Raw genomic sequence first — 25,966 nt, 5'->3', positions numbered from 1 at the left:
GTTGCAGGAGCCAGGGAGTGGGATGGAGAGGGGCAGGAGCCAGGGGCGGAACAGACAGGAGCAGAGGGAGGGGGAGAGGATATGGGGTATTTAGGTGCAGTGGGGAGAGGGCAGGAGCCAGGGGATGGGAGGTGAAAAGGAGCAGAGGGGACAGGAACTGATGGTGTGGGGGTGTTGGACAAGAGTAGAGGGGTAGAGGGAGGAGCTGGAGTTATATAGGGGCAGGTACTTTGGGGGGTTACATAGCAGCAGAGGGGCTGGGGATAAGAGCCAAGCGTTGAGGAGGGGGAGTTGGGTAGAAACAGAGGGTCAGAATGGTGTGTAACCTAGGGCAACCCCTCCAGATCAAACCCAGGTGTCCTGAGTCTACATTCTTCTGCTGACAGCAAACAGCTGTCAAGACCCCTGGCTAAGAGTCTTATCCCCCTCTGGTGGCTGGCTCTCACAGAAGATAATAGCCTACTACCATCATCGGGCACTCCATTAGCTTATGTGGTAGAGGTCTGTGCTGTGGATCCAAAGGTCGGAACTCTGCTGATGACCCACACTGGAGGTGGATATGGTTCCATATTATAGAATTTCTGGAGGGTTTTTTTCAGTTTGGTTTTATTATTAACAAATTAAGAAATTACATCTAAAAAATTACATCAGAAGGTCTTTACGATTGCAAATCAAGTGTGCAAAAATTAGACAATGCCAGAATTAAGATTCCCCATGCAACCTAAATTCAGCCCCCTGGTGCATATGCATTATGATACAGTCTTTAATGACATGAACACATACTATGTTTTCCACAGAACCCGTCCAGTGTGAGGATGTTGAATTCAGGGAACAACCATGCAATTTAAGAAGGGTGAAGTGAGATGGAAGAAAGCTGAATCTTCCAATAAGTGTGTGTGCACACACAGAGGGAGAGAGAGAGTACAAAACATTGAAACATAAATTATTCGGATTTTGAAGCCCAATAAAATGTTTCTACGGTCAGGTTTTCCCAATCCCAGTGGCCAGTAGGAGATGGTAATCATGTGATATGCTGCAGAGCTACGTAGTAATTGCATGTTGTAGAGCTGTGTAACAACTGCACTTAGCACTCACCTTTGATCACTCCACCTGCCTTCTGCTCACTATTCCATCTCCCCTGGAGGCTACTTCTAATGCTCTCCAGCCCCCTGAGAATTTCAAACAAATACCCTTTTGTTTTAAATCAGCCTGGCAGAGATATCCTTCCTCTCTTCCCCTTTACCCAAGGCCCAGGATGGACTAGAGATTCAGTTCTCAGCCAGTAACATGTTTTCTGTACATAAAAATGCCACAAACTTCGGGCCCAATCTTGCACCAAGTTCAGTGCTGACAGACCCATGCACCAGTGCAGACTAGGGCCTTAAAGTCCAACGTTTTGCAGCCCTGCAGGTCTAGTAGCTGCACATGATTCAGAGAGGCCAGAGAAACCACTAGAAATAGCTTTTTTGTATCTCACAATGTCATCCACAGTAGCAATGCTTGTCCAGGCCTGCATAACTTGTGCCAAATCAAAACCCTTTGAATGCAAACCTGGACTGAGATCGGAATTTTGCAAATAATATATAATAATCCTAAGTGAATATTGTGTTAAGTGCATCTTGTCATAGCTCCAAATGGACCTTTTAAGCATGTCCTTAAAAACAATTTCACAGCTTGGGGGCAATTCAGCATGACTGGCACCAGCCCACAGCTGAAATAGCGGAGGAGCACTGCAGGTCAAGACCAAAGTGTCCTGGCAGATAGAGACAACGCATAACTGTTGATAGTGGGCGGGAGGCACGACAAAGGTTCGGGCTGAATGCCACAGGGCTCATGGCAGGTCATCTAAACCTGGCAGAAATAGGGGGGCATATGACCCTGCATGCCTTCCCCCACGTGTTGCCTCTGCAAGTGGCAGAGTTATGCATGAGAATAATGCACAGTGTAATCAGGCTCCTACTCCTGTCAGCATTAATGTCCCCCAGCAAATGCCCATATGAAACTACAGCACTATTGGAAGGATATCATCCTACTGTGGCTGCAGCCGTTGTGGGGATTCCTCTGTCCCCACCATAGAGCCCCTAGTGATCGCTGACTTGTTGATTTTGATCATTCCAGGGCAGCTAGCTTACATCTCCCACTGCAGTGGGCATGGTAACTTTAGCCTGGAGTCCTGTGGCTGCATCTGCAATGAAGGGTGGGCTGGAAAAAACTGCTCAGAGCCCCACTGCCCCATGGGCTGTTCCAGCCGGGGAATCTGCGTAGAAGGCCAGTGCATCTGCGACAACGACTACAGTGGGGACGATTGCTCAGAGCTCCGCTGCCCGACGGACTGTAGCTCCCGAGGCCTCTGCGTGGACGGGGAGTGCGTCTGTGAAGAAGGTTATGCAGGGGAAGACTGCAGCGAGCTGAGGTGCCCCGATGACTGCTTGGGAAAGGGGAGATGCACCAATGGCACCTGCATCTGTCAGGAGGGCTACGTGGGGGAAGACTGCAGTCAGCTGAGATGCCTGAATGCCTGCAGCGGACGTGGGTTCTGCCAGAAGGGGATGTGCGCTTGTGAGGAAGGTTACAAGGGACAAGACTGCTCAGCAGGTAGGAGTGGCCTCCCTACCGGGCACAGAGCTGGTGCAAGGGTAGGCCCTGCTCTCAGCCTGCTTGTGAAGTGGGTGGATCAGGGGTATGTCAGGATGGGTTGGCTTGGCAGGAAGGCAACACACTACTGCTGTTCTCTGCTCCCTGGGGCCCATGGGGAGCCATGGGATGCAAAGCACAAGTTAGAGCAGCCCTGATGTTGCTCTGACTTACATCAGGGCCTTTCCCAAGCCTGGCATACGGGCAGAGCTTTAAGCTCCCCTTGCCCAGAACAGGAACACAGTAACTGAGACTCAGGCCCTACACATGCCCAGGCATGGGGCCATTTCACGCAGACAAAGCCGTCAGACATTCCGGAGGTGATTTCTGCAGAGTAATTCATTTGGGGAGGAAAAATACGATCGTGCTCTTGTCACAGTTCCCTAACTCAGCCAGGGTCTCCATGCTGTGCACTGTGCAAGGGACCTGGGCCCCAGCATTCTGCACTGCCTTCCTGCTCAGGACCCCTGCTAACACCAGTGGAAGGACCATGACAGCTGTTGCAATGGTTCACATGGGGACCCTCTGCCAGCATCACAGGGGAAGATCACTGTGTAACCAACGGCTGTTGCTATGACAACTGTAGTCCACCCAATAAGGCCAAGGTAAAGTGCTGCTCCTTCTTGGGGCTATTACCATCTGTCTGGAAACCACCTGCCCTTGGTCCTTTGTGCAGGAGCATCTGGATCATTATCTAAAGTGCTTCTCCACTTGTCTCTCCTAACCAGGCTACTTGAGAACGAGGATAAAAGCTACGTTCGGCATTTCACGCCAAGCACCCAGATAGCAGGCCTGGTGCTGCAGGGGATGAGGGGAGTGGGTGGGAAGGGAAGCAGACTCCATCCCAACCAAAGAGATGCCATATTTGTTGTCCATAAGTTTCCCATCTCCCGGCAGGAAAGCAGCGTGTGGGTGTTGGCTGGGGGCACGTGACGCTTGCAGGTTTATATGCATTCACCTCACTGCAGATCTCTCTTCCACGGCTGCCATCTCCCCAAATCATACAGTTAGGCACCAGAGCTGCCTAGTCCCAGACGACAAGGACGTGCTCACCCCAATGAGTGCCCTCTGGGCACCCCTCTGCCAAGATACAATTTAACCCTTTCATCCCAGCTAAAATGGTGCATCAGTCACAGAGCAGCGAGGAAAGGGCTGCAGCATTTCTACACAGGTGAACCTCGCCACGCACAGAGCCCTGTCTCCTAGAGACTCAGCCTTTTCACTCTTCCCCAGGACTCTGAGCTGTGCGTGGCCAACACGCAATACTGCTCCTTTTTCGTATAGGCAGGACAGCTGCAGCTGCTACACAGGCGCTGGCCAGCAACCAACAACTTCTCCAGATTCCCTCTGTCCAGCCCACAACCCTCTCTATTGCTCTGCTGTCTGCCCCACTCCCCTCCACCTTCTTCTTGCTTCTGCACTGCCTGCTTCCTGGACCTGCGTTCCCTACACTTGCCATTATCTGCCCCATTCCTCCTTTCACTTAGCCCCTTAACAGCTGCACTGCTGCTTTTCAGATCACCAGGAAAAATGCTGCATAATGTGACGGGGTTGGGTGGGACTGGGGGAGGTGAAAGAGGGGTGAGAAAGCCATTATTTAAATACTGGTTAACCTCCCAGAGCCCCGCTTCTGCTGCCTCCAGGGGAAATCCCAACAAGGGGTGTTTTGGATGCAGTTTAGGACTATTTTCAGAAGCTTTATGCAGCCCCAAAGAAGGCATGTTTCCCTCTCAGTCACATATGGCCTCTTTATTTCATTGAATGCAATTGAAAGCAAAAAATAATGAGTGGGGAAGGAGAGCTAATAACTGATGACATCAAAAAAGCTCAGGTGTTTAATACCTGTTTTGCTAGATACCCAACACAATTAATTTTAGCAACAAGAAGGAAGGACTGCAAGCCAAAATAGGGAAAGATCAGGTTTGAGAATATTTAAAGATAAATGTGTTCAAATCGTCAGAGCCAGATAAAATTCATCCTAGGGTGCTTAAAGGATCTACCTAAAGCAATCTCTGAATCATTAGTGATTATCTTTGAGAACTCCTGGAAGACAGGTGAGATCCCAGACGACTGGAGAAGGGCAAACATAGTGCCTGTCTTTAGAAAGGGAAACAAAGAGGACCCCAGGAATTATAACCCAGTCAGCCTAACCTTAATATCTGGAAAGATACTGGAACAAATTATTAAACAATTTCTAAGCACCTAGAGAATAACAGGATTACAAGCAGTAGCCAGCATGAATTTCACAAAAACAAATCACGCCAAACTAATCTAAATTCCTTCTTTGACAGGGATACTGGCATAGTGTATGGGGGAAGCAGTAGTCATGATATATCTGGATTTTGGCACAGTTCCACTTAACATTCTCATAAACAAACTAGGGAAATGCGGTCTAGACGAAATTACTATAAGGTGGGTGTGCAACTGATTGAAAGACCATATTCAAAAGTAATTATCAATGGTTAGTTGTCAAACGGGGAGGACGTTGGTGAGTTGGAGCCGGTTCGCACCAGCTGCGCGAACCGGTTGTTAAATTTTGAAGCCGGTTTAGAGCCCGTTGTTAAAGAATACAAGGAACCAGACAGTGTGCTGTGAGGCAATAAGAAAGCTTTTGAATGCTGTAACAAGAAAACACTTAAGCACATGGTTAACTTTAGGCAATTTTTACTCACCAGACGGCGCTCCGGGTCTTTGGCGGCACTTCAGCAGCTGGGCCTTCAGTCGCTCCGGGTCTTCAGCGGCACTTCGGCGGCGGGTCCTTCAGTGCCACCGAAGAACCAGAGCGACTGAAGGAACTGGTTCTTCAGCTTTTGGCAGCTCATCACTGAACATATCTAATGGAGTGCCACAAGGGTCAGTCCTGGGTCTGGCAGCATTCAATATTTTCATTAATGACTTGAATAATGGAGTGGAGAGCATGCTTATGAAATTTGCAAATGACACCAAGCCAGGAGAGGTTGCAAGCACTTTGGAAGACAAGATTAGAATTCAAAATGACCTTGACCTATTGGCGAATTGGTCTGAATTTAACAAGATGAAATTCAGTAAAGACAAGTGCAAAGTCCTTCACCGAGGAAGGAAAAATCAAATACACAGCTATTAAATGGGGAATAACTGGGTAGGTGGGAGTACTGTTGAAAAGGATCTGGAGGTTATAGTGGATCACAAATTGAATATGACCCAACATTGTGACACAACTGCAAAAAAGGCTAATATCAATAACAGGGAGGTTGTTTGTAAGACACAGGAGGTAATTGTCTGGCTCTACTCAGCACTGGTGAGGCCTCAGATGGAGTACTGCGTCCAGTTCTGGGTGCCCACTTTAGGAAGGATGTGGACAAACTGGAGAGAGTCCAGAGGAGAGCAACAAAAATGATAAAAAGTTTAGAAAACCTGACCTGTGAGGAACGGTTAAAAAAACTGGCCATGTTTAGTCTTGAGAAAAGAAGACTGAGACAGGACCTGATAACAGTCTTCAAATATGTTATGGGCTGCTATGGACTGTGAGCAGTTGTTCTCCACATCCACTGAAGGTCGGAGAAGAAATAATTGACTTAATCTGCAGCAAGGGATATTCAGATTAGATATTAGGAAAAATGTTCTAATTATATGGGTTGTTAAACTCTGGAATAAGTTACCAAAGAAGGTTGTGGAATTGCCATCACTGGAGGTTTTTAAGAAGAGGTGGCACAAATACCTGTCAGGGATGGTCTAGGTAGACTTGGTCCTACCTCAGCAAAGGGGGCTGGACTTGGTAACTTCTTGAGGTTCCTTTCAGACTTTCATTTCTAGGATTCTATGAAAAGCAACACTTCTTGGTTCTCAGTCACCTGTGAGCGAGTGACATGACCCCCTGAGGTCCCTTCCAACCCTGATATTCTATGATTCTATTACATTAGAAGTGGTTGAATGACAAGCAAATGAGCTGTCTCGAAGGCAAACCCAGCACAAGGTCAGGAATTCCTTCATCCTGGTAGGGACTGTCTGTGTTTGTACAGGGCCTATCACAGTGGGTCCTGCTCCATGAGGAGGGCTCCAGGTGCTACTGCAACACTACTAATGATAATAATGAGAGATGACCCCAAAGCAAATCCCTGCATGTGAGTATCTCCAAACTTTGAGGACATTCAGCTTTGGAGCAGGATCTATGGCTGGCTGCACCTCTGCAATAGGTCAAAACAAAGCCTGGAGTCCAATCACCCCCAAACTCAGGGGAATAGTCACATCCAGATCTGAATTTCAGAGTCCAGGGCCATCATGGTTTGACTGCTCGTCCCATCACTAGCATTACACACCCTGATGTGGCACTCAGACATCAGTCCTCACTCTGCCAAGGTGGGTTTTAAGACTTAGCAGAAGCAGGATGACACCATCAGCTGATTGCCTCAGCTTTAATTCCATGTATCACGATAGCTCGGTGCTGTGCAAACACAGAACAAGACGATGGTGCCTGCCCTAAAGAGTTCCCAATAAGTATAAAATAAGAGATAACAGGTGGATGCAGAGAGATGAGAAGTAAAAAGAAATGATGAGACAATATCGGTCAAAATGATGGGCAGTGGACTAAGAGCACCAGTAGCCTAACTCTTGTCAAGTTTTTTGTGGGCCTCAGGTCAAAGGAGTTTTAAGGAGGGATTTGAAGGAAGATAATGAGGTACCTTTGTGGATGTTTTTAGGTAGCTCCTCGAAGCATGAGGGGCAGCATGGGAGAAACCACAAGGGCACTTGTTTGAAAATTTAACCAGTGGGTGATTGAGGCTGGGCAGCACTATGGGGCACTGAGTTAGGAATACTCCCTAGTGACGATATAGTTAAAAAGCGTTTATTTGAAAATACATATACTGGAAATTGCATTAATTCCTCCCCCTCATATTCTGTGCTATTAACACTGGATTGGAATAACTGTTGTTCTCAAAGTGTGAGTCATTCCCAAGTTTGCCCCATGATAACATACCGTTTAACACCCTCCGCCCCCCACCCCCCACACACACACAGAGTCCCATTGACTTTTGTTTACTGAACAACATTCCCGTTGTGCAGGACTATTATTGATTATTTGCAGGACTGAGGGGGCCCCACCAAGATTGGGTTCCTGTTGCACACACATTGGACAACCACATACAGCCCCTTCCCTGAAGAGATTGAATTGACAAGGCAGGCAAAGTGTCAGGGCCGGCACGTAGGCGGCCATGCCTAGTGTTTAGTATAGGGCAGGGGGCCAGGTCACCCTGCCAGCCGGGGTTCAGAACCAGGAGGTCAGGAGCCAAGATCAGGAACCAAGAGTCAGATACCAGGAATCAGGCCGATTCAGGAAACAAGGAAGTCACGGTCAAGAGACAAGAGCAGATAGCACTGGATGAGCAGTCCAAAGCAGAGTGGAACCCAGCTGTACAGATGACTCCCTGTTCCTCCTTCTGGCTTAAGTAGGGGGAATGGGCCAATCAGAAGCTCTTGTGTTCCATCAATAGGGGTAGAGCCTTCTGTGACAGGTGTGGGCCCTTTGGGAGGTTACCTGATGTGCTGGGATGCCACTGAATCAGCCTATTCTGCCAGCCTGAGTCCCCTTTACCTGGCCTTGCTGGGTGAGGCTCACAAGCCTCTTCCAGCCAACCGCACAGGCAGGGCCACACCCAGCTGCACAGAGAGACAGAGATCCGCTCTGGAAAGATTCAGCCTTAGGAGCTTTCCCCAACACTCTGGTGCCCACTCCTTTTAAGGGGTACAAACCCAGAGGTTTTATGAAATTCACCCCCTCCCTCAATGTGGAGGGAGATATGCACAACTTCTTTCCCCCTTCTCCCCCCAGTTAAAAATTACATAAACTGGGTTATATCATAAACAAATTTATTAACTACAAAAGGTGAATTTTAGGTGAACATAAGAGAGAAGAGACAGAACAATGCAGATTACTGACCAAATAAAGCAAAATACACAAGCTAAGCTCAATATACTTATGAAACAGGTTACAAAATGTAAATTCTCACCCTAAATGTTATTTTAGGCAGGTTGCAAAGTTTCTGTGGTTCAGAGTTCCAATTATATTCCTTTTCAGACTGGATCCCTGTCTCAGTCTGGACTCTCCCTGCCTTCCCTTCAGGTGGCTTTAGCAGTCTTTCTTCTTGGGCAGACAGGTCATGGAGAGGAGGAGTCCCATTTGCCTTCCTCCCCACCTTTAAATAGGATTTACATAAGGTTGAAAACCTTTGTTTCCCAAACTTGACCCTCCCTGTCCCTTGCAGTGGAAAGTTACAAGAAGTCCCAGGTAATGTTTAGTATTAGGTGACAAGACCACCTGACTCTGTGGTGTTAGGCAAAAAGATTCTTTTCCCCAAGAATCAGGCAAGCACAGACAATACTGAAGGGGGTTTATTCACAGTACCAGGAAGACTGACAAGCAGCTTCAAAAATATGGTGCCATAGTGGCCAGTTATATACATTCTCTTATCAATTCATTTGCATTTATCTGTACATACAGAGACAGACATTGTTACAAATCAAGAGAGAACCCTAAACAAAGATAAAAATAGGAACAGTACATACATATAGAGGTCATCCTATTGCATCAAGCATCTATGGCTACCTTGCCATAGAGGCGGAGGGCAGGGAGGGATGAGTGCTTTCAGACATCCGGTGGGTTGTGAAGGGAAGGTTAGCATTGTCCTAAGAGCTGAGTGACTGGGCGGGCATTGACCATATAAGCTGAGCTAAGTTATCAGGGGTATCGACAGAAACTTTGTCCTTGCTTCTCAGCAGTTTCTGTCTTTTCTGCTGGCTGAATTTTAACTCCTTCCTGACAGTAGTATCACGAGTCAGTGGCAGTATGGAGGGTCCACAGGAAGGCCAAGCCTTTTCACAGTCCATTGTCCTCGCTGATGGGCCATCAGCCCTGTCTGGCTTTTCCATTGTTGTACCGGAGGTGTTAGCAGTGGGCATCGCTCAGAGTAGCATAGTTGAAATATAGATATATAGTCAATATTCCTAACTCAGATACAGAAATGATACAGGCATACAAATTGGATAATCGCATTCAGTAAATTATAACCTTTCCAATGATATCTTACAAGACCTATCCTGCATAAAGTACATCTCAGTTATGTCATATTCATATCATAAGCATATTTTCATAAAGAATATGGAGTGAAACGTCACACCTTCTATTTGGGCTGGGCTTCAAGAAGTCCCAGTTCGCACTGATGCCAGTAAACCACTGGGTGGAGGATTGGAGCGTGATGACCTCCAGGAATGCTGCAGACCCAGGTTTGAGAGCCACAGGTCATGACAGAAAGGAATGGAAGGAAAGAGGCACAGAGAGGTGAAGTAGAACTGGAATTAGAATGGGGCCTCCAGGCTCCCAGCCTAATACCCTGTCCACACCACAGATAAATATTGACTAGCCCCCTACAAGGAATGGATGAAAAGGTTCAGGAGAGACCATGTCACACCTCATACCAATTCTAAATGTGATCCTAGTCCCTAGCCCAAGAAGAACATCATGCCTAAAGTAGCGAGATGGAGGATGGATAAGCCATGCACTCTCTGACACTCCCTGTCTATCACCTCTCCCTTTAGTTGCCCCACCTGAGGATCTGCGAGTGGCTGGGATCAGTGACAGGTCCATTGACCTGGAATGGGATGGGCCAATGGCAGTGACAGAATATGTGATCTCCTACCAGCCAGTGGTGCCGGGGGGCCTTCAGCTCCAGCAACGGGTGCCTGGAGAATGGAGTGCTGTCACCATCAAGGAGCTGGAGCCAAGCCAAACATATAACATCACCATCTACGCTGTCATCAGTGACATCCTTAGCGTCCCCGTCACTACCAAGGTGACTACCCGTAAGTATTGCTTTTCCACCATACAATTTTATCCCCATTGGCCAGAAGTAATAGAAAGAAGAGCAGTCTCATATACACCCGTGGACCCTGACAGACAGCTTTCCCAGTCTAATATAGTTTCTGGTACATGGTTGCCATCATTTAAAATTGTGTGTTTAAGGCTGGTTGAAATTTTTCCATCAAAACTATATTTCAACAGAAAAGTGGGTTTTTGATAAAACTAATTTTTTTCACAAAAAAGTGTCCACTTTCCACAGAAAATTTACAATTTTGTCAAAAACTTGAACACCTGAAAACCAAAAAGCAAAACAAAAATATTTCTATTAGGAAATACTGTCACAACAACCTCCTGCCCCCTGTTCTCCTCTAGGACTGGATTCCCTGGCCACATTGCATCTCTCATGCTGTTCCATGGCTGGCGACTCCCAGGATGCACACGGGTGGTGGCTCAGTAAGATGGGAGGATTGTGGCGCATCATGGGAGATGTAGTCCAACTGAGAAACTTGGCCCATAGAGGAGAATGGAGACACAACATGCTTGAAATACAATTCCCATTTGGCACCACCATAGCATTTCCAAATCAAATTTTCCATTTTAAAACTGAAAGTTTACAGCTAAAAATGTTCAGCTTTCAATTTTTTTGCTGAAAAGTTAAAATTTTACTTGGGGGGAAGGGACATTTTCCAGCCAGCTCTGCTGTTTGAAAAATAATGCTTTGGTGGCACCAGAACATCTCTGAAATAAAGCTAACCCCATACAGAACTCTTCCTGAATTAAAGCTGGCTGTTATTGACATAATGCTCTTGTGGAATGAATGCCAGTGATGCCTTTGCTAATACAGAACCAAAACCCATCAAAGTTAATGGACGTCTTTCCATTGATTTCAGTGGGGTTTGGATCAAGCATATGCTGCCATCAAAAGGGACTAAAATTCTGGTCTAAGATTGCCCTAGATGTAGTTTTCCCCTCAACCTCACAAACACACAGGGTACAAGGCTCTCTCTCATACAAGGCTGCACCTTATACATGGATGCCTTTTCTTGTTTATTTTCCTTGAAATCAGTTTTATAATAGAGATGGACCTGAGCATCAAAAAATCACATCTAGATCCCCAACGGCTGGTCCATGATTTTGGTTCAGGCCATCTCTAGGATTGAATAATGAGAAGCGAATGTCAGGAGTTCAGATTCATTCTGAGTACACTCCTACAATTCATGGAGGATGGGTCCATCAAGGACTATTAGCCAGGATGGTCAGGGATGCAACCCCATGCTCTGAATGTCCCTAAACCTCCACCTGCCAGAAGCTGGGACTGGACGACGGGATGGATCACTCAATAATTGCCCTGTTCTGTTCATTCCCTCTGAAGCATTTGGTATCAGCCACTGTCAGAAGACAGAATACTGGGCTAGATATTGGTCTGACCACCGTGGCCATTCTTATGTTCTTAATTCTCAAAAGCTTATCCAAACTTATCCCCTGAAGCACTGCCCCCTCTCAACCTCCTACATAAGGCCCTTCCTTACACAGCTTTAGCTATTTGAGGTACTTCTATGGCCTTTACTAACATAATATCTGAGCCCCTCACAATCTTCAGTGTGTTTCTCCTCACAGCAGCCCTGTGAATTAGGAAAGGACACATAGCATTATCTTCATTTTCCCATTGTACAGATGGGGAACTGAGGCACAGAGAGACTAAGTGACTTGGCCAAGGTCACAGAGGGAATCTGTGTCAGAGCAAAACACTGAACCTAGATCTCCCAAATTCCAGGCAAGCACCCTATCCACTGGAACATTCTTCCTCTCTAACACAGCCATATTACACATGTGGCCTTGATAATATCCATGATGCTATTCAAAATTTATCTGGGTGTGATGATGGCTCATTAAAAGCATTAAAATTGCCCCTTTTTCACTTTCAGCAGTGCTTTTCTCCCACAAAAAAGTTTGATTTTGAAGGGGAAAAAAGGGCATTTTCCACTGGAAACTCATTCCAACAGAAAACTGCCAACCAACTGTCAGTACCTACTTCATGACACCCCCCTTGACACTAGCAGTCAGGTTTACCCAACCTGACTAACCTAGATGGGCATAGTCAAAGGAGAACAGAGCTGTCAGGGATGTAGGGTGTCCTGTGTCTCACGCTGTGGGGAGCTGTGTCATTAAAGCAGGAACAGGGCCACAGCCTAGCTAATGTGATCCGCATTGCTGCATTTCAGATCTCTCCACTCCAAAAGGGCTGCAGTTCAAGACGATCACAGAGACCACCGTGGAGGTGCAGTGGGAGCCCTTCTCTTTCTCTTTTGATGGCTGGGAGATAAGCTTCATCCCCAAGGTAACAACAACGGGGACCGCCTCTGCCCTGCCCTGCCACTGCTGGCCACCCAAAGTCAGCTCTGTGGCATAGTTACAATACTAGGTCCCCGTTTAAAGGAGCAGTCACACACACAGAACAGGTTTCAGAGGAACAGCCGTGTTAGTCTGTATTCGCAAAAAGAAAAGGAGTACTTGTGGCACCTTAGAGACTAACCAATTTATTTGAGCATGAGCTTTCGTGAGCTGTAGCTGTAGCTGTAGCTCACGAAAGCTCATGCTCAAATAAATTGGTTAGTCTCTAAGGTGCCACAAGTACTCCTTTTCTTTTTACACACAGAACAGGGCATGGTGCAGGGCTAGGTAAACACCATCTGAATGATACCCCTACTCTGCCCCCTGCCCACCCATGCCAAAACAAAGCACTAAAACACCAGGTCATAATCTGGATCAATTAATCTCAGCTCTGCACTGAACACTATTTTCCATGGATTCTAGGTATCAGGACATGCATTCCTATAGAGGGAATTCCATGAAAAAGATCCTACATTTATCATATAAACAAATGGGTCCTCTAGCTCTCCTTCCCTCTCTTCCTCTATCTGTCCTCTTGCTCTCTTCCCTTACTCTCTCCCTCCATCTCCTTTCACATACCTTTCTCTCTTTCCCTTCTCCATTCTATTTTCTTTCTCCCACCTTCTTGCCCTGACTTTGATCAGACTTTTCTGAACAATTCAGCAATTGATTCATCTGTTCTAACTTATCAGTGTGAAAATGAGGCATTTGATCACCATCTCTAAAAATCCATGATAGAAACCTGCTTGGGTGTCTAAAGCTAGGCACCTAAATCCATTTTTAGCCACCCAAATATGTGGCCTGATTTTCAGAAGTATTGAGCACTTAGTAGCTCTCAGACTCCAAGCAGCCTAAATCACAATTACAAATAATTCCGCTGCAAAATTGTAACCACAATTATAGAACAGGTACAATTTGTGCTTGCAAAAATGAAAGTTGAAGGCTGAAACTGTTGCCCTAAATTTTAAACATTTTATCTGCATAGACAAAACAACAATAAAGTTGTCACTGATGCTATATTTAATATTTATTCTCAGTTATTGTACCACTTGTATAGAACTACAGCTCAACTTGTATCTGGCACCTCTCTACAAGTGTATCCTACACATCTTACAATAAAAAAAATGTGGATGAAGAGTCCAATTATATTGCCTTGACTCAGGAAAAACTCCCACTGAAGTAAACAAGGGTTCTGTGAAATAAATGAAAATATACCATCAGAACCAGTACAAAAACAAAATCCAGATGAGCAGAAATTGACAAAAACAACTTTGGTTTCTAACTTTGGTTTCCAAAAGGGCCGGAGGGATATTTTTGTAATTGTATATGTGTATACACACACACACACACAAAAGCAAAATTCTCTTATGAGTTGCAGTTCATGAATTGCATTTATAAGCCCAGAGGTAATTTTCATTCAAAATCAGGATAAGCCACTAAAAAATAAGAAATTCTAATGGAAACACTACCAGAGCCATAAGTGAACTAAACTAGCACATCTTTAAAACATTGTACAAACACTAGTGAATCAATCCTCACAACATAAGGATTGACATGAATGCTAGGATATCCATTTCAAGATGGGGAAGCGGAGTCTCAGAAGTGCACTTGGCTATCTCACCCGATTTCTTTGTGAAGATCATCATCGCTCCCTAGAGTCACTGCACAGTCCTAATGTTCATGACTCTGTCCCATGACCCAAGGAAATAGTCCCTTGTTTGTCTCAGACATGACAGTGCAGGGTCACAATGAATCCAGGCTCAATGCCACAAGTAGTCCTGCCTTAACTTGACATCGTGAGGTGGAGCCCCAAGCATAATGATGTCACGATGCAATGCAATTTGTGACACTTTTATTTCGGCCTGCACAAGAGAGACAAACCACTGGCCACCATTTTCCTATTAGATCTTAGTCCCCATTACAAATGCAGTTTAATTTTCCCAAGTAGGTACAGGAACAATTAAGTAACACCTTGGAATGGAACAGGACAGGTACAGTAGAAAAAGTTTGTGAGGTACCTGAATTTTATAAACAGTGGTACACTACATGATAGGAGAAATAAAAATATAGCTTTTAATCATGCTGCGGTGTGTGATTAATAAAGGCAGGTAAGTCCCTCCAGTGGCTTTGAAAATCTCAGCCTAAATGCATTATCTGTAAATTTCAAGTGAACTTTTCAGGTCAAATGTATCCCAACTTTAAAATTTGTAAAACTAAATTCTTAAAATCCTAAGACCAACAGAAACATTTCCAAGGTATTTTAAAACATTCCAGATACAATATTTCCCTCCAAAAAACATCACAGCATTGCACTGCCATTCTAAAACCCTGACAGTGAAAAGGGACTAGACACTGACTATAACTAAAATGAAACTGACCAGCTATTTTCATTGTTTAGGGAAAGAAATGCAAACATTAAACAAACAAAATCAAGAGTGAAAAGTAAATATATGCTACAGCAATAATATCACATTGACATTAAAGCTGTGGTTTATGTGGGCTATGAAAGTAGGATACTACTTCTTTCTGTGCACTGTACCGTCATATTTCTAAGAACTCTGCGTGAGACAACAACTCGTTTGTTCTCACAATCTCTGCAGACTGCTATAGAGATACAAGAGCACTGGGGATCTAAGGGGACTTTAATTCTGGTCTTTTTTGTTGCTGTTGCTCCATAATATAAAATAAAAGTGATTTCAGATGGCAAATATATGGTGGCTCTGTGCGAAAGGAAAAAACACAATGAGATTTGCAGCAATAGCGGGAACGGCTCTGCAAAGCAATAGAACTCAGAGAAAATGACAAAGCCACAAAGAGGTTAAAAAAGAGAAAAGAATATTAGAAAAGCTAAAATGGCAATTTAGGGACAAAGTGGAAGATTTCTAGTTTAATGAGCAAAAGGAAGAATGCGAATGGAAATCTATGTGCAAAGGTTTGCTTAGTATGTTATTAGTGAAGACAATGACAAGAAAAGTTTTATTTGGCTAACACTGTCAGGAAAGGTGACATTTGCAGCTGCTTAAAGACTTATGTTTTCCAGAGGAAATACTTGGAGTATAAAGACTTAATAGAGATACTTCAAAAGTATTGTGTGCCAAAAACAAAGGCCTTGCAGTTTCACAGCTATATATAAACCACAGGATACTCCAGGCAGCCAAGAAGTGCCACAAAGAGAGAGGAGTGAATCCCGGACCTTTTTCACTGACTGTTCTCCTATGGAGTCACTCTACCAGCTTGAACACGCACACTAGTTAAAAACAGGGATTGAGAAAAATGCTGTCTGCCTACGAGCCATCTGGAAGCAACAACTGAGGGGTGAACGGCATGAGATGCATCTGACTCTGTGAGCCACTGCTGGCTGCGAGGGGGTATTGGGACCCTTGGCAAAAGAGTCGACCCATCCTGAGGCATGTAATATCTTTTGGACGGACCGTACAGCCCTTATGCACATTTATGAGCACTTAACAGACCTGCAGGCCCATTGTAAACAATGGGAATAACTGAATGAGTAAGATCTCACCACTGTGAATAAGGGTCACTTATGAAATAGACATGCAGAGAGTATGTAAGTTTTCCCCAGGTGGGTACATTATCCCCAGTGATGCTCTATATTTGGGGCCAAGTTGACCTGGCACCCCATTATTTTCTCCAACTACTGCTGCATCCTTTTAATACGTTACCAGTTCCAGACACCTCCCTCCCCAACTTTCTGTGCAGATTTCTTTTTTAATCTCCCTAGAACAATGAAGGTGGCGTCATCGCACAGCTTCCTAGCAGTGTCACCACCTTCAACCAGACAGGACTGAAGCCTGGGGAAGAATACATCGTCAATGTGGTAGCCCTCAAGGAGCAAGCCAGGAGCCCCCCTACCTCCGACAGCATCTCCACCTGTGAGTGACTCCATCCTTTAGCCCTCAGGCATGCTCTGTCTTTCCAGACCCAGAACAGGGCATGGTCCCAGTGTTGTATAGCTGTCCTTTCACCTCCAGGTCAGCAGGTCAGATATAATCCAGTTCGGCGGAGGCTGAAGGCTGGTATCACCAGATGGTGGGGATCATCTGGGCCAAGTGAAATGAGGTGCTGGTCTCAATACAGATCCCAGCAGATGTGCATTCATATCACAGAAAACACCACCACAATTGGCATTAATTGGCAGTTTCAGCAGAGGAACCAAGGAATGAATAGCCATGGAGACTGAACTCCCCTCTCACAGTTAGAGATTGTCCCACCAGAGCATGGCAGGGCACATCGATGGATGGATGTGGGGTAGTTTACATTTCTGCTGCCAATGTTGTACTAGTTCCCTGGGTTACAAGAAGAATCCAGTCTCCAGGGTTTTGTTCATGCACCTTTCACCAACAAGACATTCAAACAATGGGCCAAATCCCCAGCTGGTGTAAATCAGTGTAGCTCCATTGACTTAAAACTGAAATGTTTTTAACCCCTGAAAAGACGCAGGTTTGGCTTTGCTTGGAGGCTCAGGTGAGGGTTCTGAGGGTTCTTTATTGAGGGTAACTTGCAACACTGAATTTACTCTCTGCTAGATAAACTCAGAGGGCAAATTCACCCATTGAGTAATGCCATTGACTTACACCAGGGATTACTTCGGTCTACATCATTTCTGCAAGGAAAGAAATAATTAGGAGACAGCTCTGGCCTGGAACATCAGAACCAAATCCTCCCACTTTGAGCTTGGGGGAAAGTCAGACACAAACGCAAATTCTGTGGCACAGACCCAGTTATGATAATAACACCTGACTGAGCTGCACAATTTCAGTCTCAAAGACACACTAAAGACTGATGAACTTCTAAACTGAATGATGATTTGGGTTAAACAAATGCCCTGAAATCTGGGGTTTATCTGAACGATCTAATTCCATCTGGGCTGCAAACTGGGTGCAGAAGCACCACAAGAACAGCCCTTCTCACAGTATTTTGACACTTCTTTTGTACCTAAATCCCTTTGAGGAAGATTCAGTGAGCTTGATAATAGCAAAGGGAAAATTAATTCCTCTCACTGTTGCATATAGCTCACATTCTTCCGTTCCTTCTCCTCTCTCCCCCACACTCCCCAGTACATCCTGGGAATTGTAGTTCCTGGGCTCAAAGCTCCAGGACTCATCTAGGAACAAACTTACAGACTGGGGTAGCTATCCGCCTCGAGATAGATACAATTCCCCCCACTCCTGGCCTGATTCTCGTGCAGGGAAAGCATGGAGAAACATTAACTGAGCTCAAACAAGGACCAGTTTGGGTTCTAAGTGAAGGCTCAGTTCAATTATTTTTCTGTCCAAGTAAATTTCCCACCTCTAGTGATTTCACATTAGGCACATTTCTGAAGTTGGAGACTGAGTGTTCCCTGTTCCACAGAAGCGCTTGTACCAAGTAGTCCCCCAGCACACCCAGATAACAGGTTAAGGTCCAAATCCTGGGAGGTGCTGAGGGCCCTCAAGAATGTAAGAACAGCCATATTGGGTCAGACCAAAGGTCCATCTAGCACTCGATCTTGTCTTCCAATAGTGGCCAATGCCCGGTGCCCCAGAGGAAATGAACAGAACAGATAATCATCATTCCCAGCTTCACACTGATGGACTCAGGTCTCTTCAGAGCCAATTTTTTATGCTAGCCACAAGCCAATCACTTTCTCCCGCAGTCAGTCAGATTAGAGTCTCCAGGTGTGTACACCAGGAGCTAATTAACCCTTTCATTGCTGAGTCAAAGGTAACACTGGGCAAAGCACATATCTAAGTTCTCACTCTGAATCCTTGCAAGACAGTCAGATAGCTCCCTCCAGCCACACCATTTACAAACAGAAACACACATTTAAACAGCTCTGTGAAGGTTACATAGAGATGTGTTCTCATGAGGTTGCTAATTAGGGCTTTAATGGAGCTGGAGACTGAAGGGCTCCTAGGAAAATTATCCTAAAAAGCACAATATAACAGAGAGGTCTCTACAGTCAGCACAGGAGAGTCTTTCTAACATTAGAGGAGAGAATCTAGCATCTTGCTGCAGATGTTAGTCTACCTGATCTCTGCAAACAAACACAAATCCTTTCCTATTGCTTTGTTTGTGTGTTTAGCAGCTGCTTGCATAATGTGGCTTAACAGAGACACCTACTGGTCATGACTAAATGTTTCCATTCCCCTAAGGAGTGCAGCTATTGCACATAGAGCAGCCTCAAACTCACAGTGCTTTCAGTTCATAAGGGATTGTGCAAAGTAGATTAAAGATTCATAAATCTTCCGGCCAGAAGGGATCATTGCAATCATCTAGCCTGACCACCTGAAAAACACAAGCCATAGAATTTCACCCCATGATCTCGCCTCTAACTCAGCAAAGTGTGGTTCTTGATAGGCTCCAACTGCAAAGAGATGGGTTCAAACTGCTGGATCCCAGCTTTCCCAGCATGTGGGGGTTTAGATCTGGTGGATTGGTTTGGCTTGGCCCATTATACAGAGAGGGGTCAGCCACAGAGTCTGGATCTGGATATGACTGCTCCTAAAGCTCCAGAGATTTTTGAATCTGGAGATTTGGTTCACCATCTCTAATGCAAGCCTTTCTGTTCTGTTTTGGTTATGGGAGGGTAGAACCAGATCCGTTTGATTTTAATTTGTAATGAACCCAAAATCTCAGCGTAAAGATCAGCTGAAACAGCCAAAACTTTTCTTGTTTTGAGCAGAAACAGGATTTTCCACCCAAAGCCATTGTGCAGTCCAGGCACACCAACCCTTGAGAGACCCCAGTTGGTGTGGCTGGAACCTCTACACCTTTGCCAATGAGTTTAAACTTTCTTCCCTGAAGTTTTGCCCAGCTCTGGTCACAAGGAATTCACCAGATTTGGGACAGCCTGATGTTTGGGTTACAGTCCATTAATACTCCCATGTTAAATGTTCACACAGAGGCTGGTATTTTCAAAGGTGCATAAGGGAAATAGGTGCCCAGATCCCATTGAATTTCATTGAGGTTTGGGAACCTAACCCCTTAGGCAGCTTTGAAAATCCAAGCCAAAAATGCAAGCTCAGCATGTTCTGCAGTAGCACCACCAGTTTCCCCAGCTGAAAACTTGTGATTTTTTAAGCAACTAATTAGTCTATCCACCTGAGCAGCAAACCATGCAGGACTTGTAGGCATTGTATTCATGCTCCATTAATACAACACCTACAATCTTAATCCACTAAACTAATTTAGAATAAGGTTCTCTATTCTGGAATAAGAGCATCCACATCTGGAGTTAATCAAGAAGAGCTATTTCAGACTAACTGTGTGTTTAGAAACCTCTTAGATCACCTCAACATTCAGCCCCCTCTGGAGATCTAGATATTCAGTATATGTTTATTATCCAGTGAAACCTGTCCAACATACAAAATGCGCTTTAAAAAAATAACATTTTTGCTTTGCACTACCTAAACCCTAGCTTACAAGACCAGGGCATTTAGTACTAGTTACAGAATACAATTTAGGCTGTCACTAGTAAAACAAACAAGCAAGCAAGCCCCCATACAGTATGAACCTGAGTTACAGATCTCAGATCCCCAGGTAGAAAATAAGTCTCAGAATTGGCTGTGCAGCAGGCGCTGCATTTTAATGCTGCTACAGCACGTGGCCAATACACAGATGCTTGACAGATTGTGTGTCATTACAATACCTACAGACAGGCAAAGCAGTTAGAATCAAACAGCATCAACCCAGAATTTGAACCCAAACTTTTCACCATGTAACTTTTTTCTTTAGATTATTTTTTATTTCCTTGTGGTCCCTGCACTTCTGGATTTCTTCTAAGAGAGGAAGTAGAAATGTCAACACAACCTTGTGGGATTTCCAGATCAAACAGGGAGCAATGGAAATCCCAAGGGGTATTGCTGCTTTCTTGTGAGTCTGAGTGCAATTATTCCAAGATCTAGAGATCTGGCTACAACTCCTCTCTCTTTTGTAAAGGATGGGTAGAACTTCTGGGATATTGTAACTAATGTCAAGTTTTGAAAAGTCTCTTGAAAGTGCTAGTTGTTTTCTCAACTCTTCTCATATTTTCAGCACACTGGAAATCCACAGTTTATTAAAAATTGGCTGACACATGTCAAAATGTAATTGTAAATGGGGAATTATCATTAAGCCTGGATGTTTCTAGAAGGGTCCTGCAGGGATCAGTCCTTGGCCCTAGGCTATTTAACATTTTTATCAAAGACCTGGAAGAAAACATAAAGTCATCACTGGTAAAGGTTACAGATGACACAAAGATAGGGGAAGTAGTAAATAATGAAGAGAAGAGGTCATTGATACAAAGCAATCTGGATCTTAAACAATACAGATTTTAATATGACCAAATGTAAGGTCATATGTCTAAGAATAAATAATGCAGGCTTTACTTACAGAATGGGGGACTCTATCCTGGAAAGCAGCAACTCTGAAAAGAACTTGGTGGTGATCATGGATAATCAGCTGAACATGAGCTTCCCATGCAATGCTGTTGGCCAAAGGGGCTAATATGATCCTTGGATGTAGAAACGGGGGAATATTGTGTAGGAGTAGGGAGATGATATTTTCTCTGTATTTGGCATGGGTGTGACCACTGCTGGAACACTGTCCAGTTCTTGAGTTCACAATTCAAGAAGGATGCTGATAAATTGAAGAAGGTTCAGAGAAGAGCTATGAGGATGATTAGAGGTCTGGAAAACATGCCTTATAGTGAAAGACTGCACAGGCATTGAATCTGTTTAGTTTAACAAAGAGAAGGTTAAGGGGTGACTTGATCACAGTCTATAACAGGGGTCTCAAACATGCAGCCCGCAGGTGGCCCACGGAGTTATTTACTGTGGCCCGCCAAGCTCCCCGCCCTGAGTTATTTCCTGTGGCAGCCAAGCTCCCCTCATCCGCCACCCCCCCTCCCCTGCCAGCGCACTGTGTTCCCGCTCCTCTGCCTACCTCCAGGTGCTTCCCGCCGCCAAACAGCTGTTTGGCGGTGCTTAGCATGTTCCAGGAGAGAGGGGGAAGGAGTGGGGAGCCGTGCGCTCAGGGAAGGAGGCGGAGAAGAAGCAGGGATTTGGGGAAGGTGCTGGAAGAGGGGCTGGGAGGGGGTAGAGTTGGGTGGGGACTTTGGGGAAGGGGTTGGAATGGGGTGGGGACTCATGAAAGGGGTGGAGTGGGGGCAGGACCGGTGGCAGCGGGGGGCGGGGGTGGTTGTCAGTGATGCGGCCCTTGGGCCAATGTACTAGTCCTCATGTGGCCCTCGTGGTGATTTGAGTTTGAGATCCCTGGTCTATAATAACTGACATGGGGAACAGAACTCTTCAGTCTAGCAGAAAAAGGTACGACAAGACAGAATGGCTAGATGTTGAAGCTAGACAAATTCAGACTAGAAATGAGGCACAATTTTTTAACAGTGAGGGCAATTAAGATTTAGAACAACTTACTGGGAGTTGTGGTGGGCTCTCCATCTCTGGAAATTTTTCAATCAAGTTAGGATGTTTTTCTAAAAGATCTGCTTTAGTTCAGACAGGAATTGATTCAGAGAAGTTCTCTGGCCTATGCTATATAGGAGGCCAGACTAGATGATCACAATGGTCCCTTCTGGCCTTGGAATCTATGATGAATGGCTTACTCTTCTTGGTGTAGTCCCACTCCATATGAATCTTGGCATATCAGAAGAAGGTTCCCATGAACACCCTAAACCTGAACCAAACCCAAGAATCTATTCAGATCCATCCACCCTTTAACAGACCCCTTCCCCTACATCCTATTGCTTGGCAGCCACAAACAACTCATCTAACCAGTATGGCATAGCCTGGAGGCCTATCTCTAATCCATTGACCGTGAGCTGGGATCTTGGGTCACAACTCACATTAGTTCTTTTCCTCCTGCTATTGCCTGGATACTAAGTTAAAGTGGTGATGGGCCACTTCAAATATCAGATGTAGCAAGACTGAGTCCTTTCTTTCCCCAGGGCCGGATGCCATGCAATTTACATATTTTCTGTCTGTGTTTAACTCACAACTAACATGCTTCTTTGGTGTCCAGTAATTGATGGGCCAACCCAAATCCTGGTGCGAGATGTCTCGGACACAGTGGCCTTCGTGGAGTGGACCCCACCCCGAGCTAAAGTAGACTACATCCTGCTGAAGTACGGCCTCACAAATGGGGAAGGGGGGAAGACCATGTTCCGACTGCAGCCTCCCCTGAGCCAGTACTCAATGCAGGCCCTGAGGCCCGGCTCACAGTACGAAGTCTCCATCTCCGGGGTCCGAGGGACCAACGAGAGCGACCCTGCTGTCACCACCTTCACAACAGGTACATCGGTTGCATTTAAAAGCCATCTGGCTAGAGTCTAGTCCACTACATGGCCAGCCATCGAGAGACCCACACAACAAACAGGTCGATTCACTGGATGACTGACTAACAGACTGACTTGAATCAGTGACGAACAGGCTGAGACCCAGCTGCCCTGACAAATAGATGGATTCCCTTTCTGACAGACTTATCAGGGCCTTCTGCCTGACTGCCCCCCACACACACCCCAAACAGGCCAACACACTGACTGACAGACTCAGACACACCCAGCTAGCTGGCCAGTTCATGGACTGACAGACTGAGTAGGCAACAGGCTTTAATACAATGGACTGCCAGACAGACGCTGCCACACTAAACGCACTTCCTCTACTCATAACCGGAGTAGAGCCTCTTTCCTTCAGGGTCACACCCAGTGTCTTCTCCTCTCACTAGAGCAGTGACCAGACACAACGTCTCACTCCTCCACTGCCATCTGCTGCCTGTATGCACACCGCTGAACCAACATCACTGAGCTCCAGGAGACCCTGTTTTATGACAACCTTAGATATAAGCCGACTGTACTGTGACTCTCTGACTCACTGCATAATCTCTGATTCTGCATAGCATCAGGGTAAATACTTCTTGGGTGAAGGATTTTTCTACTCTGACAGATCTGTATGGTATCTCTGTATGTTTCCCTCTACAGTATATACCCATCTATCGGAATTTTACAGTATATACTTGTCTCTCTTTCTATCTACAGAATCTGTTTGCCTGTCCTATTTGCAATATGTATTTGGCAGGAGAAAAAAATCCTAAATCTGCAGTGTAATACAATGGTTTAGATTCTCAGCTGGTATAAATCAGTGTAGTTCCATTGAAGTCAGTGGAGCTATGCTGATTTTTGCCCAGTAAGTGTTGCATTGAGATAATGCTTTGTAACCCAGGCATACTGATTTGCTGCAAGATGCAACAAGGTACAGGAATTAATTTCTATGACTGTACGTCGTGCACCTGGATCCAGAGCTGCATTTTCCCAAAGTTCAGACCTATGTTTTAGTACAACCCCATCCCCGTAGTATGTAAGCACATCACAAAGGCATGGGTTTCGATTATTATAGGGATAGGAGCCAGCCCCTGCAAGTTCAAAGAACATTCAGATCTTCAGATTAGTCTGAGCCCATAACGAAGATTTGCAAAAATGGAAATTAGACTCCTAAATCCATATTTAAGAACCTAAATAAGTTGCCTGATTTTTCAAAAGCACTAAGCTACTAGAAGCTCAGTACTTTAGAAAATCAGGGCACTTCTTTGGATGCCTAAAGGAGGAGTTAGGAGCCTAACTTTAGGTACCCATTTTTTTTAAAAAATGGCCCCATCTATAGTTATTCAAATTGAGAGAGAGGAGATGGGGGGTGCCACCTGAGACAATCTGCCATCAAGCAACTGAAAGTGACACAGTTAAAAATGTGGTTATCTTATTTTGATACTTTATATGAATGCTCTAACCGGTCAGTAAAACTTTAATTAATGCTAAGCCTGTGGATAGCTAACAGGTTTAATTTACCGTGCCATAAAGGAGAAGCTAGAGAGCATATTTCAGTGCTATTTTATGGTTTATAAATTACCTGTCAAATATATTATCAGCGGATACCAGTGCTTCTATGACAGTAACTGTAGTGTCCCTACTGTATATACTTAGAATGAGATGTACAGTGCTATCAATTTGCTGAATTTGCCTTTCCTTGTATTATCTCTATGAGTTGTTATGATCAAAAAATCCCTCCAAAAACAAATGAACAAAAATATATAGTTAGATGGGGTTACTGAGTATAATTTTACCTGTGAACCAAAAAGGAGTTATACCCTGGATATAAAATGGCCAAATCCTGCCCTAAGCTATACCTGTGTAATCCTGTTGATCAGAGTAGGGTTGCATGAATATAAATGAGGTCAGAATTTGGTACAATATGTACAGTAATATGTAGCAGTGCTAAACAACAAGGCATGCTATCAAGGCGGGATTTACCTGCGTATGAGTCTGTGATAAGGCATGAGATCTTGCGGCTAAGGCACTCAGGAGGAGTCCTGGGTTCAAATCTTGCCTTTGCCATAGACTTCTTGACTTACTGTGCCTCGGTTTCCCCACCTGTAAAATGGGAATAATAATAATAATAATTCCTTACCTCGTTGCGGTATTGGGTGGATTCAATTTCATCATGCTTTTTTTAAAAAAAACAGCAAGGGTAATTCATCATTGGAACAATTTACTGAGAGACTTGGTGCATTCGCCCTCACCTGAAATCTTTCAATCAAAATTGGGTGTCTTTTTACAAAAGAAATGCTCTACTGTCCATCTCCATTCACTGGCCTGTGCTGTGCAGCAGGCCAGACTAGATGATCACATTAGAGCCTTCTGACATTAAAATCTATTAATTAATCTAAGGGGCTGAGCTACCACAGAGACAGCTCAGCAAGTGCGACTCCATGCAGGTTAGATCGCGGTTAGCGTCTGGGGTGGTAGAATACCATGGTCTCACAATAACACAGCTTGGATTCCTTGCCAACACATGAAAGCATTTCCTCAGCTGCAGATGGGGGCAATTCTCGCAGATTGAACTGCATTTGTTTTCTTATCTTGTATAGAGATCGATGCACCCAAGAACCTCCGGGTGGGCTTGCGAACGTTGGCCAGCCTGGCACTGGAGTGGGACAACAGTGAGGCGGAGGTGCAGAACTATAGGGTGGTGTACAGCACACTAGCAGGCGAGCAGTACCACGAGGTGCTGGTGCCACGGAATGCTGGCCTGACAACCCGGGCCACCCTCACAGGTAAATCCCTCCGTG

General features: G+C 45.1%; 1 protein-coding gene across 3 annotated transcripts in view; it reads left to right on the top strand.

Moving 5' to 3' along the window:
- Positions 1-25,966, top strand: part of TNR (tenascin R) — a 294,303-nt gene that overhangs the window by 223,941 nt on the left and 44,396 nt on the right. For 2 of the 3 annotated variants that reach the window (XM_048860526.2, XM_048860528.2), the window contains 6 exons: positions 2,119-2,595; positions 10,204-10,467; positions 12,688-12,803; positions 16,596-16,746; positions 22,871-23,140; positions 25,766-25,951. In XM_048860526.2, coding sequence (XP_048716483.2) covers positions 2,119-2,595; positions 10,204-10,467; positions 12,688-12,803; positions 16,596-16,746; positions 22,871-23,140; positions 25,766-25,951 — 1,464 coding nt within the window. The remainder of the gene's footprint in view (positions 1-2,118; positions 2,596-10,203; positions 10,468-12,687; positions 12,804-16,595; positions 16,747-22,870; positions 23,141-25,765; positions 25,952-25,966) is intronic. The other variant, XM_048860529.2, reaches the window with a different exon arrangement.

Source organism: Caretta caretta, chromosome 8 (assembly GCF_965140235.1).
Source record: "Caretta caretta isolate rCarCar2 chromosome 8, rCarCar1.hap1, whole genome shotgun sequence".
In the NCBI taxonomy this organism is placed as follows: Eukaryota; Metazoa; Chordata; order Testudines; family Cheloniidae; genus Caretta; species Caretta caretta.
This window is presented reverse-complemented; position numbering and strand designations above follow the sequence as displayed.